We start from the raw sequence: 18,750 nt of genomic DNA on the forward strand, positions 1-18,750 counted from the left end.
AAGAAAAGTTAAAAGCTCTCTCAGCCTTTCTTTGATTGATTCCTGTTCTGGATATAATGTTAGACTGTGTTAACTAATATTCATAGGGACTCAGAAATCAATATATGTAAACTTCTTAAAATGACATTTAAGAAAGAGTATAATGCTCAATAGCAAAAATGGGACAACAATGACTGAGATTGGGGTCCCTGACTTCATGACTGTAGCATGCCTGGTGCCTGGGAGTGTTCCTGTGTAGGAGCACAAGATGCCTAACTGCTGTGGCAGTAGCCTCCCTGGGGAGGCTCTGTACAGGAGTCCTATCAGCTCTTACATTGATATCAGGCACACAGCTCTTGGGCAGAAAGAAATTATTTTGCTAGATAACCAGTGTTTCATCAGTTCCCTTCTCTAGTTCCTGCCCACCTTACAGTAACTTTGGACAGTGGACTTCTTTGAGAGCTACACAGAGTTCCTAACATTGCACTTTGCAGTTGTGGGAAAAAGTTATGTAGATGGTCTAGTCTCTGTAACTCTCCTGAAAACAAAGAATAATGCTTACATAGTCTTTAACTTAATAATAAGACATGTATAAATGTTGCTAACATAACTCTTTAGATCTGCATTTCCATCAGAGAACAGAGCTCCATCTGATCTCAGCTTAATCTTCAAAATCTGTGTTTATAAACCTTTATTTTCTAATACTCCTTTGACCCTCACTGAACTTGAAAATTTGGTCATGCTGGTCATGACAAAAGGGGCAAAAATTAGTTTTAGGATTAGAACATTTTACTTAAGACTTGTGAAGAGCCCTGCCTTATCTGAGATAAGGCTCTGCCTCACCCTGCTACATATTAGAATGACTCCAAAGTAAGCCAGACTTTAACTCATTTAAAGTTGTGCTCAAAAATTTGATGTTTGTTGTAAAGATTACTGTGATCTCAAACAGGGTATATAATGTAGAACTCAGCCAAAATTCAAGATAACTATTATACAAGCTAAATATGTTTTTACTCTTGCTAATTTCATTTTGTAAAACTGTTGCCTGTTACTATTTTGCAGAAGTAGCTGCTTCCAGAACACGCAACCTAGGTAACTTGTGATAATAAGCCATCACCTAACAGATAGTAGTAACTTCCAGTACTAATGCAGACTCCAGTTAGATAAAAGGGTAAATAACTGCAAAGTTATGGACATTGAATTTAAAGCCCAGTACTCTTACTTTATGACTGGTGAAACTGGCTTGCTGGATGATTAAGATCAAACTTAGAGATTGGAATTAAATACAGAAGGCAAGATGGCCAGTATTTGGATCTTTTGTCCTCAGTCAGCCTGAACCCACGAACAAGAGAACTTCTCTAAGGAGCTTTGCAACTCTGTGTCACACAACCTCCTGATCAAGGAGATTGTTGAGACTAGAGGATGAAAATCACTCAGTGCATCTGCTGCAGAGGAGGGTCATGGAAAAAAGGAGACACCCCTAACGCTTTCAAGGAAAGCCACCTCATCGACAAGACCCTGCCTAACCAATGGCACTAATGAAGCTAAGAAGTTGCTCTTAAGTTCTCTATAAGTGGCCCCTGTGGAAACTCAGCTGACTCTTTAATAAGACAGGAACCAGGTCAATTTGACCAGCTTGGTCTTGGACACCCAGCAAAACAGTTAAAACCAAAATATAGCCATTCTTGGGCACTTAAAAGAAATAACAGTTAAATGTAACTTAAGATGTACACTTGTGTTAATCCACTAGAACAAAAACTGGAAGCTACAAATGAAAGAAAGATTCTTCAGCAAATGTGCCTGATAACTATCAAGAGAAACTGCCAGAGTCAGAAGTTTTTAGTCAGTTTAAGGCCTACAGTCACAGGTAGGCTTTATCTATGTTTGCTCGTATGATTATCTATCCCTAAGTAACAGAAGTATAGAGATCTCTACTAAACACAGGTTATACCAATAAGGGATATTTTACAAAAATCAGATGACATTAAGTAGCTTAACTATATTTTCTGGGGACCTCAATGACATTAAGAGTTAAATATTGTGTTTACATTCCTGATAACTTGTACAATGTTAAAGTCCCCAAATAAAGGCCTTGTCCTCTCCAGCCTTTGCTAGGCCTAGTTATGGGAACAATTTCTCAGTTCTTCCACCTCCTGGTGAGAGATTGACTTCTGTCATTTTCATGATACTCAGTGACAAGTTTCAGATGCTGCAACATTTACTTTGTACTAATCTCATTTCAGTACTCACGTCTTTTTGTTCTTCTATCATAGAAGCACCCACCCCCAGATGAGTTTACAGCCTGCTCTTCCCCAACCAGACTTCTACCTTGAACCCCTCAGTTGACCCGATTTTAAAAAGGGAACTCCAAACTGCTTGCCCCACGCTGCCCACTTCCAGCTCGAAGAAGTCAGATTGGTCATCGCCCATTTTCCCTACAGCAGTGAAGGAGTTCCTAGTATTAGAGGGGTAAATGAAGTCAGAATAAGGACAGGTAGTTAGTGTAGAAATAGGGAGTCGGGTCAATTTGAGGAAATGAAGCCATGAAGCCATCGCCTTTGGAAGTTGGAGACTGCTCCTGGAAGAATAAAATGTCAAGGATCTCCGGAGCTCATTAATTACCAAATTTACCTTACTTTAAAGACTGTAAGCAAGGAGGTCTATGTGCAGCTCTGGGAGAAAAATGTTGGTTTTATGCTAATCATTCTGGAGTAGTGAGGGAATCCATGGCAAAAGTCAGAGAAGGACTAACAAACAGAAAGAAAGAATGGGAAACTAGTCAGAACTGGTTTGAATCCTGGTTCAATTTTTCCCCTTGGTTAACTACTCTGGTGTCCACTACAGTGGGACCCCTAATATTGCTGTTACTAGCTTTAACTATAGGACCTTGTATAATCAATAAGTTAATTGCTTTTGTTAAAGATAAAATAAATACAGTACAGCTAATGGTGCTAAAGGCCCAATATCAGCCCATTAAGCAGCAAGAATTAGAACAGTAGAGACCCAAGATTGGCTCTCTAAATGTTCTTGGAAAGGGGGGATATTGAGAGCAGGGTGGTATCTGTGCTGCTAACTGTCTCAAGGACAAACAGGACTGCTGGGCCCCTGTGCTTACCAAGGTTGTTAAGAGATATTTGTCCGAGGAATGTGCAGTTGCCTGGAGACCTTATCCGTCAAGGACGAGAGCAGGGCCTAGCCCCGACTCAGCTCCTGAATAGTTCACCCCTTCCCTCCTCCCTTCTTCCTCTAGGACCGTCCAGTTCTGTCCAGACCCAATGAAAATCAAATAGATTGACCGGACCCAACCAGGGGAGGTTTAGCTGTTCGAATGTTAGCCAATTAGAAGAACACTGTAAAACTGCTTGCTTTTCCTTATAAAAACCCTGCTGACGAGGGCTCGGGGCCTCTCCTAGCGTCGTTGATTAAGGACGCAGAGGACCGGGTTCGAACTCGCTAATAAATGACTCTTTGCTGCTTGCATTGATCGTGGTCTCTGGTGGTCCTTGTGGGGTCTCAAGCCTTTGGGCACAACACTATAGTATATTGACCAGACTCCAAAATTCTTGGGCTTTCCTGCCTAATAAATTAGCCATGAGTCATGTTAGCCAATAGTCATGTGTGACTATTAAGGACTTGAACATGTTGGAAATGAGTTGTAAATATGAACTATATATTAGACTTTGATGAATAAAATATCTCAGTGACTTTTATTCTGACTATATGTTGAAATAACATTTTAGACATATTGGGTTAAATCTATTATTACAATTAACTTCATCTGGATTTTTTAACCTTTTTGACTACTAGGATATTTAAAAATTACATAATTGACTTGCATTATTCTTCTGTTAGACATCATAGCTTTAGGGTTATCTTGGTTCTGAATGCTAAATCTCCTTCTGTTGAATGCTTACTTTCTTAAATATATATTGAAGCATTTTCATAAAAATTCCCTAAACTTGGTTCCATTTTAGTAGTGTGATATAATAAGAAAAAATCTGATTTATAATTTTTATTCTTGCTATTAGCTGGCAGTGAGACTAGTCAAATAATTATTAGTCTTTGGGCCTGAGTTTCCTTAAGTAAAATGAAGAAATTAGGTTATATCACCTCTACACAATTATATGATTATTTGATATTATTAAGTCTTTTTCTAAATTATTTTCCATGCATAAGATAAATTTAGTTTATATATATCTTCTCATATAATTTCTGAACTTGCTTTCAAAAACAAGATCACAATAAACCTATATTTCACTTGTAGATACAAAACCCACATCAAGTTATTCTATACTGCATGCACATTTATTTTCTATATTTCCATTGTAAATTTTTCTGTGAAAATGGTTTTGTTAAGAAGGTTTTCAATTGTTAAAATTCAGTCTATTTCTATAATTGGGCCTTTAGCTCTTTTCCATAGTTCATTCTTGTTCTTCAGCCATTGCCTCCTCTTCTGAACATTCTGGTTATATATTATACCATACTCTGGTTTGTGTCCTCTAGTACTCTTTCAGGACCAAGTTCTTTTCCCACCTCTTATTAGTTGCCTTTGGAAAGTTTTCTGTGCTCAGCAAACTCTTCCTCTCCTTTACTCTGAGGCCTTCCAAATCTCATCACTCCTTTCAAAATAAATTCATGTGAAAAGGTCCAATAATAGGTACATTTCAGTGCAAATTCAAGTTTTTGCACTGAGCGGTGGGACTAAGGGGACCAGTCTTTGTATTTTAAGTCTTAATGCTCATTCTGAAGTGAAAATCTTTATACTATTAAATCAAATGGAAAGGAAGTTGTATTCATCAGCTTTTTGCTACTGTGACCAAAATACCTGACAGAACAACTTAAAGGAAGAAAAGTTTATTCAGGCTCACAGTTTCAGAAGTTCAGTCTATGATCCACAGACTCCATTGTTCTGGAGCTGAGGTAAGGCAGCACCTCATGGTGGAAGAGCATGAAGGAGGAAAGCTATCAGCCTGGAGCGAGAGGTAGAGAACTCAAGGAGTGGGGTCGGGGGATGGAGACCCCAAAGGCACGCTAGTGACCTAATTCCTCCTACCATGCCCCACCTGCCTATGGTTGCCACCCATTCAAATTATTAATCTATCAAATGGATTCATCGATAAAGTTACAGCTCTCATCATTGCCTAAAAGTCCTAGGACTGAATCATACCACAGTACTGAGTATCATGTTTCCAGAACATGAGGTTTTCAGGGGACATTCCAGATGCAAACCATAACAGGGGTCTTGTTTATATTTAAATTTTCCTAAAATCCATTATGCTCTGCATCTTCTCACAGGTTTAGCTAGCCTTTTCCACATCTATTCTTTCTCCTGAAAATGTGAATTCTACAAGACTTGAAGAAATCTATTCAAACTCTAGTATTTGGATGGAATTTGAAGAGCACTGGATTTGGAGTAAGATGGCCTAGGTTCATACCTTAGTTGTACTTGAACTAGATGTGTCATCTTGGACAAATCCTTTATTCTCTCTGAGCCTGGGTTTCCTAATCTACTAAAAGGAACTACTAATGTCACATGTTACACTTGCCTGAGGGTATTTTTGAGAGCTTGAAATAATGAACCAGTGAAAGTCCTTACCAATGGTAAACCACTACACAGTATAAATGATCTTGGCCATCCTGAAACTTTAATAAATTTCCTTCCCAGTTCATTTTCCCTTCCTGAGTCAGGAAATATACACTGATCCATTCAATTTAGACAAAAATGAACATGACTAAGGTTTTCAGAATGATGGAAGTTCTCAAGGTAGAGTGAAATAATCACTCTTCATTCAGTCGTAATATGAACGCTTTGAAGCACTACTTAGAGCAACCATACACAATTCATCTATGAAAACTGATTTATCAAGAAACAGAAAATGGTTTTATGAAATTCATATGGAATCTAGATGTAGGGATATAAGGTGGTTTAAAAATGAGAGCCATATAAAAGTAGCAAATTGATGTTAAAATCATGCAAGTAGAATTGCAAATAAAAGATTTTAAGAATTAGAAATTAATTGAATGTACTGGGAAGAAATTCTGTTCTTAAAGTAAGTGCAACGATGTTTCTCAAACACAAAAATTCAAGTGCTAGCTACAAAAAAATATCGCTCTAGATACCAGTAGGAGTGAAACACACACACACATCTCCCGTGTCATTTTCTCTGTGAATCAAGAGGATGAGGCAGATTCTGTCATCAATTAGTCTTGGAATCTGGGAGGGAAAGTAAAGAATTTGGAATCAGTCACCAGTTCCATCCCGGTTCCCCCACTGCGAAGCAATTTCCTTTTCCCTAACTGGCAGATTTCCAGGAACTCAATCAATGTGCCCTCTGGGAAAGACAGGTACAGATGCTGCTGTTAGCACCATGGGAATAACTGAGGACTAAGCCATTAAGAGAAACCCAGCTCTTCCCAGCTGGAAGACACTGGTGAAAAAAGAAAGGCAGACCTCTTTAACCCAATCTCAGGAGGAAGAGAGCTGGGGGGTTTAAGGAACTTGGGTGCAGAATTTCCCAGACCTTTTCTCCGTTCTTTGGTTAGCTCCTTGGTTCAGTCTCTCAAATATTTCTAGGGCGCCCTTGGTGGTTGCACTACAAAAAGAAAGGACCCGAAGGCGGTCTCCTCTGTCCAGTGGGCAGACACCAGGCGCACAGAGGGAGAAAGAGCGGCGCTGGTGGTGGGGAAATTTGCGGCGGCCGGGAGCCCGCGGAAAGCGGCGCCGCGCCCGCCGGCCCCTCCCCCTCCCCGCGGCGGCGAGCTGGGGCCGCGTCGCCATGGCAACCCGTGGCGGCGGGCGGGCGGGGAGCGAGAGGCCCTAACCGCCGGGCCGCAGTAGGCGGGCAGGAGCGGCAGGAGCGTGGCGGCTGGCGGCTGAAGGCGGGTGGCGGGTGGCGGGTAGCGGGCGGCGGGGCCCCACGGGGCGGGCCGGGCGGGCGGCGCTGACCCCGGCGGTCCTGCTCCCGGGGCTTCAGACTTCTCGGGCGAGCGCGGCGCAGCGCAGGTAACCCGCCCCGGGCTCCGTGGCGCCCTCGGCCTCGCCGGGGCCCAACCGCGCCATTGCCCCGCGGGAGGCCGCTGCACCCCTGCGCGGGGGGACGCGGCACGCGGCGGGGGGACGGCGACCGGGAGGCGGGGACCCGCCTTGCGGAGCCCCGAGCGCAGATTCTGCCCGCGCTGGAGGGTCCGGGAGCGCCCGGGTGGACCTGGGCAGCCCACTTACCTCCTCAGGCCTGTTTCCCGGAGAACCTGCAGGATCATTTACTCAGCTCTCCGTTTGGTCAGGTTTTCATTCACCGTCCTTGGCCGGCTCCCCACAGTTTCACACAACTCCAGGTCTAATTCCTTTGATGTCATAGGAACCCCAAATGCTCTTCCTCCTCTACCACCCCACATACTATTTAATTGATTCAGAGGAGTTGAAGTGTCTTTCAATACTTTGTCCATGTATCCTCATGGACTATTTTTTAACTAAAACTTTGTTGCTGGGACAAATATTTTACTTTAGGCAAGAGGTAAGCTGGTCCCCACAAAATCCGTTTTGTTCTATTTTAAATCCATTTTCTTTCTATCTTGAGGCATTTCTTAAACTTTTTGTCCTAAATCTCATGATACAGTCTAACAAAGGCAGAAAGGAATAAAGAAAGGGTGGTATTCAACTAAAGGGAAAGCGTTCCTGGATCCACTAGGATGAAAAGCTTGTAACAACTCTGAAATAGGAATTCTGTTTTACTCATCAACCTTGTACTGAGTGCTTTGAAAAAAGACCTGGTACCAAGCTGTTGGTCATTCAATAGTAAATTAATGCACATTTCTGTCAGTAACATAAATGCACGAAAACTCTAAAAAAGAAGAAAAAAAAATCCCAGTTTCTACATTTTATAAAACCAAGAACTACCATACTCAGAAAAACTAACACTAAATGATTTGCCAATAGCAAATTTTCATGTTTTGTAGATTAATAAATGTAAGCATTTTAGGAATCTAGATCATTTTTCCCCAACAGATCCAAAACCAAGAAATATAAACCAGATGTAGCAGTTTCTTGACATGGAGAACCAAGCCCAGAATTCAGTGGGGTAAGTGCTAAAAATTTTCTATTTAACAAATTGATATTTGATTATGCCACAACACCTTGATTGAACATGAATTTTGAAATTTATTACTAATAGAAGGATGTACCAGTTATTTTTGGTAAGGAGACTTGGGGAAATTTCAAGTAACTTATTAAAATTCATTAGTGTGGATTTTTCCAGTTTTGACTCAGTGAGTCTTGTACTGGAAAATCACTATTTTCCAACTTTTAATGACTTTGTCCAGGATCTTAGTAGGGTATTGATGTGCAGGCTGGCCTGAGATGCTCTTCCATTTCCACAGAGCAGCACCTCCTAGATAGCTTGCTCCTTTCTAACTGCATTGAGTGTCCCTAGTTTACCTCTACTTTTGCTTTTAAAATTAAATTCAACACTTAAACACAGTCTTGAAATAGATCCAGCTGCCCAAACAGTAATAACTGGCAGTTTTACCAAAAGTTTCAAGAAGAAATGTCTTACAAAATGAATCCTTTTTTTTTTTCATAAATATTTCCCCACCCTTTCCTGGCCCCCAGTGTCACAAAGGTTTCTCTTTCTTTCATTTTGTTAGCTAACTTGCCCCTAACTGACCTCAGATCTGGGAGGTGAGGTTGTACTATAGCACCTAGTCTTCATTGTGAAGGACTTTGGCACTAGTCACACTACTCCAGGTATCTCACTTTCAGTGATTCTGCTCAGACCTTGACTTTGACATCAGACTGCTGAAGAAAAGCTTCACAACTCTGGATAGTGGATAGTAACAACTATCACTCTTTCCCTTCCTTCTCCTTGAAACAGTCCTGCTAGGTATCATTCTCATTTTATAGTAAGAAAATGGATATTATTGTGTAATCTGAGTTCTTATAACAGAGACTCCCAAAATATAGTGCCTTAAGTAAGATTACGTTTTATTTCTATTTTATACAGTAGTCCGAGATAAGCAGACCAGGACTGGTAGGGCAGCTTTGTCATCTCACTACCTAATTTCCATCTCTGGACCCACAGTGATTGCTTCAGCTCCCACCTTCATGACTGTGCTCTTAATAGAGAGAAGGGGAAGGGCAAGAGGAGAGAGCAAGACCTTTCCTTTTGTACTGTGACCTGGAAGTGGAAGGCCTCACTTAGGTTTTATTAGCCATTGGTCAAAACTCGGTCCCAGGTAGAGGCAAGAACACCAGGAAATTTGGTCTCTTACTAGGCAGCCATATGTCCAGATAAAACTTAGAAGTTGTGTAATATAGACTATCCCCTACTCATGATGGTTTGACCTATGATCAGCTTCTTGAGGGTTACAGAAGAGATACACGGTCCATAGACACCATACTTCAAATTTGGAGTCTGGATCGCTTCCTGGGTTAGTAATATGTGGTATGATTTTCTTCGACAATGCTGGACCGCAGCAGCTAGAGAGTAGACACTGATACTCCAGTGCACTCTGTTGCTAAGCTACAATGTTCAATAGGTTGGTGTATCAAGTACATTTTCAACTTATGATATTTTCAGCATATCCAGATATAACCCCATTTTAAGTCAAGGATCATCTGTATAAGAAGAAGAATGGATATTACTGAATAACTAGCAGCCTCTGCCACACTGAGGCTCAGAAACAGAAAACACAGATTTCCCCCCAGAATATACAGTTGGTTACTGCAGGAGTTAGGATTTGAATTCAGATATATCTGGCTCTGATTCTCTCCTGTGTTGGAAATGAATGGCAATGAGATGCAAGGAACACTGTCTAGGATCCACAGCAAAGCCAAATTAGGATTCTGGATCAATTTTATGTTGGCTTCCTGGTATGATGATGACATTAAGGACTAAGTTATAGGTTATGTGTTTTCAAAAATGTTTGTATTTGACCTACCTTCTTTGTCAGGTGAGCAACTTTCTTCACATAGCCCTGGGATCCCTAACTGCTTTCTCCTATTTAAGAGTGGTAGAGTAGTAGAGTAGAAAGCAGGTAGAAAGAAAGCAGGTATTTACAGAGGGACTTAATGGCAGTGGTCTTCATTGTGTAGTCATTAGGGTAGGCTATTGCTTGTAGGATCTGATGTCATTCTTTCAGTCTTCCGTTTCAGGCTGATCAGATCATCATCCTTCTTCCGAGAGGATGTATGTTGGGTTGCTAGCATTCTGGGAGCTGAGGAAGAGGAAGAGGCTGGGAATTTAGACTTACACTGTGTGACTTTAACTTAACCCTCTTCCCCCAGTTTCCAGCATAGTGGCCCTGTCCCTGCTGGGCTGGTATTCCCTCAATCCAGAGCCTCTGTGTTTTACCTTCTGCCAGAGAATATGCCTCAAGTGTAATGCTAGCAAGAGGACCTAGGAGCCCAACTTCTTAGTCATTCCTCATAACTTCAGGTTTACATTCACCTCCTGTTTCCAGAAGTACCTACTTGGCTTGCTTCTTGTTATTCTCCACCACTAGCTCTCGTTATTCCCATTATTTTTGTCCTTGTAGACTTAACCTTGTATATTAAAAATATCCCTTTGTTTTGTTTTGTAGGATTTGAGAAGGGAGCAAAATGTGTGTGTTCATCCATCTTTAACCAAAAATCTCATTTTTTTCCCACTGAATCTTTTGCTCTCTTTTTTTTATTTTGTAACTTATACCTTAGCCATTGATCTCTTTCATAGAACTTTTGTCAGATGCTTCCTAAAAATCTAAGTACTGCTACATGATCCACAAAAGAGTCATATTTTCAAAGAACCAAAACAGATGAATATTAAAGCTTAGCTTTTTCGCATCTAAATTCAGAAAGGTCTTTAAAACCCTGGTTTTCTAATGTGTACATCTTTCTTAACCCTTAAAGTACCCTTTCTCTGTGAGATATATTCATTCAGAATCCCAACTTTACTTATCTGTTTCTTGATGTGTTTAATAAAGTTTTAAATAGTTTGTAAAAGCTCATAGTTCTAATATAAGTCAATATATTACAACTTTAATAAATTATTATTATTCTTACATATTGAAAGTTCCTTATAATTTGATTGATTCTCTTGATTTCCAGATGACACACGCTGTTCTCCCCCCATCATCTTTACCCTCCACCCTTTACACACATTTACTCTCCAGAGTAATCAAATTTGACAAGTTCTTCTAATTTCTTATTTCCCCAGTGAAGAAATAAAGTGAAGTAGACCTGGGGTAAAAATCTGGACATCTAACTTGAAGGTAGAGTCTGAAACACTAGCACAATGCTAAGTGATTGTAGGAACTCAGTGAATGATTTTGAAAGGAAATTCAGAAAGGAGAGAGAGAGGGAGGAAGAAAATAAAGAAGTTAAGATTCCTTTGGGAGACTGACTAAGCTCCTGTTAAGTTTAGGGAAAGATGAAAACAACACCACTGTGCAGATACATTTGCATGTGACTTTTGCAGAACAGTAAGATTTGTTGCATGGGTTACTAGTTATATAAGAAGGGGGAGGAATCGTAGAGGGGAGGAGAGGAAGGAGGAAAGGAAGAAGAAAAAGGCCTGATACATATAAACCAGTGTTTGCATATTAGAGGTTAGGTACAGTTCACCTGACCTAGTGTTCTGTGGTGTTCAGTTTTCTGGCACCTTAAAACCACCTGGAATATTTGTGAACTTCTATAAGAACATTCATGAACCAGAGAAGTGCCAAACACATGAAGGATACAGAGATATGAGCATACCACTGATCATCACCCTAGAAGAAAGGCGCAGACTCTTTGAACAGTAGTTAGTGTAAAAGCTGTATCCTCCTTAAACTAAACTTATGAATCAGAAAGGGAAAAAATAGAGACAAAAATAGGAAAGTAGGCAAGAGCAGTAGTAGCAGTAGGAACAGGAAGCCAATTCAGCAACGCTGTAGTTCAGTGGATTCCAGGAGCCTCAGTTGTATTCAGCAGTGTTAATCTTCTCCCCCAGGGTCCAGTGCAGTGCCTGGTCCAATGTGGGTATGCAGTCAGCATATGTGAATGAGTGAATGGACTGAAAGAACAAGAACCTATTATGGGGAATAGTGTCAAACAACAGGGAGATCAACTATATATTCAACATCCAAAGGGCCAGAGAAAAGTGAATCAAGAGTTCAGAATTAGAAGTGGAGTATATGAAAGCAGGGTATGAAATAGTGACTAGAATGCTGGAAATGTTTTAGAGATCCTTTTGGGGTATTGAGTGTGTTTACCTTTTACTTGGGGATTGTGTGGAACATGGTTATGTAGGAATGGCTTCATGGCCAAAGACAGGGCAGCCTAGGGTATGCTTTTGTGGAGTCTCTGAAGGTAACATACTAAGATACATTGCTTTCATTGCTGTTACTGTTACTTAAATTAGATTATATCCTGAAATTAATAGGAATAGTTGGTTATTCCCATTTTATTCTAAAGGCAATTATTAAGTTGTTATTATTTCTTACAATAGGAAGTGTTATAGAATGAGGAAAAACACATTTCATACATGCCATACTCAAGTACAAACATGCAGTATAACTGTCCTTGGGGAAATTCATTAGCCAAGCCACCGTGAATGGAGTAACTAACCTTAAACTATACAAATGCTAATGTGTATAAGAGGACAGAGCCAGGTACCCTATAAAATGCCTTCTAAATTTTCTCTAAGAAAGGAGAAATGCAAATATCTTTATTCTAATTTTATAATTTTCAATTTATATGCTACTTAAAATGACTCAAGAATAGGAAGTAATTGGTGGATCAGCAGAACAATTAACTTATAGAGAATAGCTGATCAGATTATCCATGCAGTGAGTATCTTAATAAAACTGAGGTGGGATATAAGACATTGGTGTTGTAACCCATGAACTCAGGAATAACCAAGTCTTTCCTCAAATCAGACTATCCGAAGGGAGATACATACTTATGATGGTAAAGGAAAGCAAGACACTTTGAGCAGTAATGGTAATGAGGCCACAACCTCAGTGTCAATAGAGGCCATGTGATGGGGATTAATGAGGCACCCCTGCCCTTCCCAACCAAGGTGATATCAGTAAAGAGCCATTGGGAAGCTTCGTGCCCACTCTACCTAGCAGTACTGAGGACTCTCCCTCCAAGTGACAATAGACTGAATCAAGAACCTGAACTTTCACCACTGACTGATAGTAATAAGGCTGCATCCCATTCTCCTGATGGAGCAATGTCAGAAGAGGCCTACTGGAACACAAATTTTAAGTCAAGTCCAGAGTATTATAATACAATGCCCAAATAAATTAGTATTTGTATTTTTCTTACAGTTGGTAGATAAGGCTGATACTGTGGCTACACAATGATTTCAGGACCCTCATGGGGCTTATAATCTGTGGGAGGATGCATATTATAGCAGATTTTATGTATATAAGATTTTCTTTATACTAGAAGCCATGGTACTAGCTGCTACAAAGAAAAAATAAGCAAATTATGGGAATAAAGAGTTACAGAATAAATCCGAAGGAGGCATTTGGAAAGACCTGAAGAAAATGAGAGAATAGACACATGGATATGCTAAGGATCAGTATTACTCATAAAGGAATTAGCAAAAGCCAAGCTTCTGAGGCAGTAACATACCTGATGTTTTCAAGGAACAGAAAGGAGGCCAATTAGATTAGAAAGAAGCAAGCAAGGGGAAATTGGTAAGAGGTGAAGTCAGAGAGGCAAATAGGGCCAGATCCTACAGGACATTGTAGACCTGGGTAAAGACTTTGGATTTCACTGTAAAAAGTCACTGGAGAACTTTTTAGCAAAGGTGTGACATTTTCTATTTAAAATTCTCATTCTAGTTTTAAACACTTTACATGACATTTTTTGTATTCAAATGTTCTTTCTGATTGCCTTGGGAAGAACAGATTATAGGGGGGCAAGGATAGAAAACAAAGACAAGCTAGGCAAAAGCTCTTGTGATCACACAGGTGACAAGACACCAGTAGCCATGGAAGGCACCCAGCCAAAGGGATTCATCCACGGAAAATCAGGCCTGCTTCTCAAAGTGGCAAACATGAGGATGTATAGAGCACCGACAGCATCTGCAGCAGTTTCTCTTTCAAAAAACTTTATGACAATGTTTCTTACATTTCACAGGCCAGATTTTGTTACATGGCCATATCTATCTCAAAGGAACACTGAGAAATGTAATGTTTCTTAACTGTATACATTTCTACTCTGAATAACATTAGAGCACTGTTAGTATCAAAGTAAGGAAAGATGGATATCTAAGGTAATTATTTCATCTTCTGTTACTCTAACAAAACACTTAATGTTGGGCACTTTATAAAGAAGGGTATATATTTACCTCACAGTTTTGAAGGCTGAAAGTCCAAGATCAGGAAGCTCTGTAGGAGGGCCTCATGGCAGATGGCATCATGATGGCGGGAGCTGGTACAGAAGAGATCACATGTAAGATAAGAAGTCAAAAAAGATTCAGTGGCCAGGCTCTCTCTTTTTATAACTCTCCCTCATGGGAACTAACTTCCAATGACCGGATTATCTCTCACTAGACCACACCTCTAAAAGATTCCCATCACTTTTCACCATCACCACAGTAGGCACCAAGCTTTTAGCATATGAACCTTTGGGGGAAACACTCCTGCCATCTCCAAACTACAGCAGCTGACAAGTGATAAGGATAATCTATACCAGGCTTTATCATATGGTAAAAAGTGGTTAGGGCTTAGTATGCATACTGGAAGTAGCACCAGTAGGACATACTGTTATTGGGGGGTTTGAGGAAAAAACAAATCTGGAATCATTAAGAATTTTTATCTTGAGCAACAGGTAGCCGTTATGCCAGTAAGAGAGGCCTGGACTGGTAACAAGTCTCTGGTGCAGAGAGTCAAATGCTCTGTTTTGAATGCATGATGTTTGAGAGGCAACTAGACACCCTATGGAAATGTCAATGTTGAATAGGTAGATAAGTATAGAAATCTGGACCTCAGGAGTTCAGGCTACAAAAACACATTAAGAAATTATCACAAGCAGCTAGCACGTGAGGTTCATTAGAAATTTCCAACATTCAGCCAGGTACAGTGGTGGCGCATGCTTATAATCCCAGTGCCTCCAGAGGCTGAGGCAAATTCAAGGCCAGCCTCAGCAATTTAGCAAGGCTGTAAGAACTTAGTCAGACCCTATATCAAAATTTTAAAAGGACAGGGGGATGTAGCTTTGTGGTTAAGGACCCCAAATTCAATCTCCAATACCAAAAAAAAAAAGAAGAAGAAAAAGAAACTTCCAGAAGTTGTCTGGTATTGGAAAAACAGTTTTTATCATTTCTTATCTAGTTCTTCCCTGTTGGGATCTAGTGAAAGAGCTGGCTCCAATTTTAAATAGCAAAGAATAAAATGACTATCCTCATATGGACTGACACTGGTGTCTTATCAAATAGGCTTTCTTTCAAGAGGAAATTTAATTGTCTTAGATATTGGCTTACAGAGCCCAAGTGATACATGTATAGATAATCATTTTTTATTAATTGTATCATATATTTGTATATATTACTGTGAAGTAATTATTTAGATACATAAGTTTATGAAGACAGTGATGCTAGTTATACTTTCAAATAATCATCAAAAATCACCTGAAGGAAAAGGCCACCAATATTTCACTATCACTGTCTTCTTACCTTCTTCCATTGGTCACCAAGAAGTTACTTGAAATGTGAAAGATTATTACCAAAAAAATTAATCTTTAGTGTAGGTATTTCTCTCTGTTTAGAACATAAAAAATGAGATTTTAAATGTGTATATTCTAGAATTCTGATAAAACATTGATAGGGACTTGAAGGATATGGCATTGCATTTTATTTCTCTTAATGCCTCCCTTTATTGTCATGATAAAGGCTTTAGAATGAGGTCTTTATATTTAAGCACCCATTTTTTAAAATAATGAGGTTTATGCCTCCTCCACATCACAGCATTAAGCTTCTTGCAAATGAGAGAAAAGAATGGACTGAATATGAGCCACCATCTCAATTATGCAGTAAAAATAGGCATTTTATTGCTGCTAACTCAGCAAACACTAACGATGACAGTAAATAACATTTTTTGGATGACAAGAAAAGTTCTTGAGGAAAAGTTATTTTTATCTATTATTCAATAATTAATTTTGAAGAAGGGTAACCATGAAACTATGACCTAAAAGTCCTAAAATAACAAATCTTTCACTTTACTGTTGTAGGAGAGACAATCGACTAAAGAACAGATTGACATCACAGAAATGTCTATGAAGGTGGGTTCTGGGACTTCTCCTGGAGTCTCTCCCACTTGGTCTTGTTAATGTCTCTGGTGTGGTACAGTATTTGATGTACAGAACAGGGTCTGTGAGTCACCATGGAAAAGTTAAATTATATTTAGTACAGCCTATTACCTTAGACAAATAAGTATGTAATATATTAGAATGAGTTTCATTAAAAAGATTTTGAAAAAATTAAGAATAAAATTTGCTTGTCAGTGCCTTTGGAAACTCATCTCTTAGACCATTCCATATTTCATGAAATAGTCTATTCTCTTTTCTCTATTCCTTCCTGCCTCCTTCCTTCCTTTCATGATGATTTCCATATTTGTCTTTTATACTCCCTCTTCTTTCCTAAGCTCTAGACTCATTTCTATTCACATATCTCAAACTGAATTCACTCTCTATTTTCTTTTTTCTATTTTATAAACCTGTCTTTCCACCTTCATTTTCCAGATCTGTGAGTGGTAGGATGACCTTACATTCCAGATTGCCCAGAATAATCACTGTTTCCACCTGGTGTCCTAGCATAATTATTACTAATGCCCCTTTCACTTTCAAAATAATCTTGGTTTGGATAACAAGCCATTCAGTCATTGTAGCAGTCCATCTGTTGAGGGTCTGCCTTTTTAAGAGTCAGTATATAAGCCCATATTTGAAAGGATTTTGGTAAAGAGCCCACCAGCCACAAAACTACTCTGGGGTACCTCCATACATGTCCATGCATCTTACCCTGGCACTTTTTTTTTTCAAAAGGTTACTAATTTTTTTTATCTGCACATAATGTTTTTATATATTTATGAGGTATAATGTTATGTTTTGATTCATATATTCATCAGATAGTGATCAACTCAAGTAATTAACATATCTATCATCTTAAACTTTTATCATTTCTTTATGAGGAATACCTTTAAATTCCTCTCCTCTATTTTAAGATATATAATGTTTATTGTTGATCATATTCACCCACTGTACCCTGGAATACCAAAACTTTTTTCTCTTGATGTGGGGGAAAAGGTATACTCATACATTGCTGGTGGGACTACAAATTGGTGCAACCACTCTGGAAAACAGTATGAAGATTCCTCAAAAAAACTAGGAATGGAACCACCATTTGACCCAGTTATACCACTCCTCTTTATATACATCCAAAGGGGTTAAAATCAGCATACTTTAGTGTCATAGCCACATCAATGTTTACAGGAGCTCAACTCATAATAGCTAAACTATGGGACCAACTTAGGTACCCTTCAATAGATTAATGGATAAAGAAAATGTGGTATAAATACATAATGGAATATTAACCATAAGAAAGAATGACTTTATGACTTTTGCTGGATGAAAATGGATGAATCTGGAGACTATCATGCTAAGTGAAATAGGCCAATCCCCCAAAACCAAAGATTAAATGTTCTCTCTAATATGTGGATGCTAACATACAACAAGGGGTGGGGGAGAATTGAAATTCAGTGGATTAGACTAAACGGAAAGAAGGGAAGGGTGGGGGATAGGAATAGGAAAGACAATAGAATGAATCAGACAGAACTTTCCTATGTTAGTATATGAATATACCACATGTACAACCACAAGAATGGGATCCTACTTAGAATAAGGTATATTCCATGTATTTATAATATGTCAAAATATCTTCTACTGTCATGTACATCTAAAAAGAAAAATAAAAAAATCGTATTCTTCCTATCAAATAATAATAGCATTGTGATGGATTAATCTCTCCTCTTCGTATTCCTCACTGCTCCTCCAGTCTCTGGAAACCACCATTCTGCTGTTTACTGCTCTGAGATCAACCTTTTTAGATTCTACACAAGAGATCATATTGTGCTTATATTTCTATACTTATTTTGCTTTGCAGTGTCCTCCAGGTCCATCCATGTTGTGGCTAATGACAAGAGTTCATGCTTTTTGTGACTGAATAGAATTCTATTATGTATATACCACATTTTCTTTATCCATTCATCAGCTGGTAGACATTTTAGTTGATATATCCTGGTTATTGTGAATAGTAATAAATATGGGATTGCACGTGTCTTTTCAACAAGTTTATTCCCATTGTGTACATACCCAGCAGTGGGACTGCTGGATTATATGGTATTCTATTTTCAGGATTTAGAAAAACAAATTTCCATACTGATCTCCATGATGACTCCATAATGATCTCCATGATTCAGTAATTACTAAATTCTCAGCAACTTTGTAAAGGGTTTGTCTTTCTCCATATCCTTGCCAGCACTTCTTATTTGCTCTTTGAAAATAGCCATTCTCACTACAGTGAGATTCTGAATAGCCAATGCAATGCTGAGGAAAAAAAAATCAAGAGGCAATATACCAACTCACTTCAAAATATACTACAAAACTAGCGCAATCAAAACAGTATATATTGGCATAAAGACACACAGACCAGTGGAACAGAATAAAGAGCCCAGAGATAACCCTGCACATTTACAGCCAAATTTTTTTATTTTTTGAGAAAAAGGAAAAAATTATATTGCTTTGCT

At 39.1% G+C, this 18,750-nt stretch overlaps 1 protein-coding gene across 3 annotated transcripts in view; it reads left to right on the top strand.

Annotated features, from left to right (window-relative positions):
- The first annotated feature begins 6,887 nt into the window (after positions 1-6,887).
- Positions 6,888-18,750, top strand: part of Deup1 (deuterosome assembly protein 1) — a 96,458-nt gene continuing 84,595 nt past the window's right edge. For 2 of the 3 annotated variants that reach the window (XM_047517066.1, XM_047517068.1), the window contains exons 1-2: positions 6,888-6,982; positions 7,985-8,057. In XM_047517066.1, the coding sequence (XP_047373022.1) occupies positions 8,029-8,057 (29 nt within the window). In that variant the 5' untranslated portion in view covers positions 6,888-6,982; positions 7,985-8,028. Of the gene's footprint in view, positions 6,983-7,396; positions 7,494-7,984; positions 8,058-18,750 lie in introns of those variants that run through there. The other variant, XM_047517067.1, reaches the window with a different exon arrangement.

This window comes from Sciurus carolinensis, chromosome 11 (assembly GCF_902686445.1).
Source record: "Sciurus carolinensis chromosome 11, mSciCar1.2, whole genome shotgun sequence".
In the NCBI taxonomy this organism is placed as follows: Eukaryota; Metazoa; Chordata; class Mammalia; order Rodentia; family Sciuridae; genus Sciurus; species Sciurus carolinensis.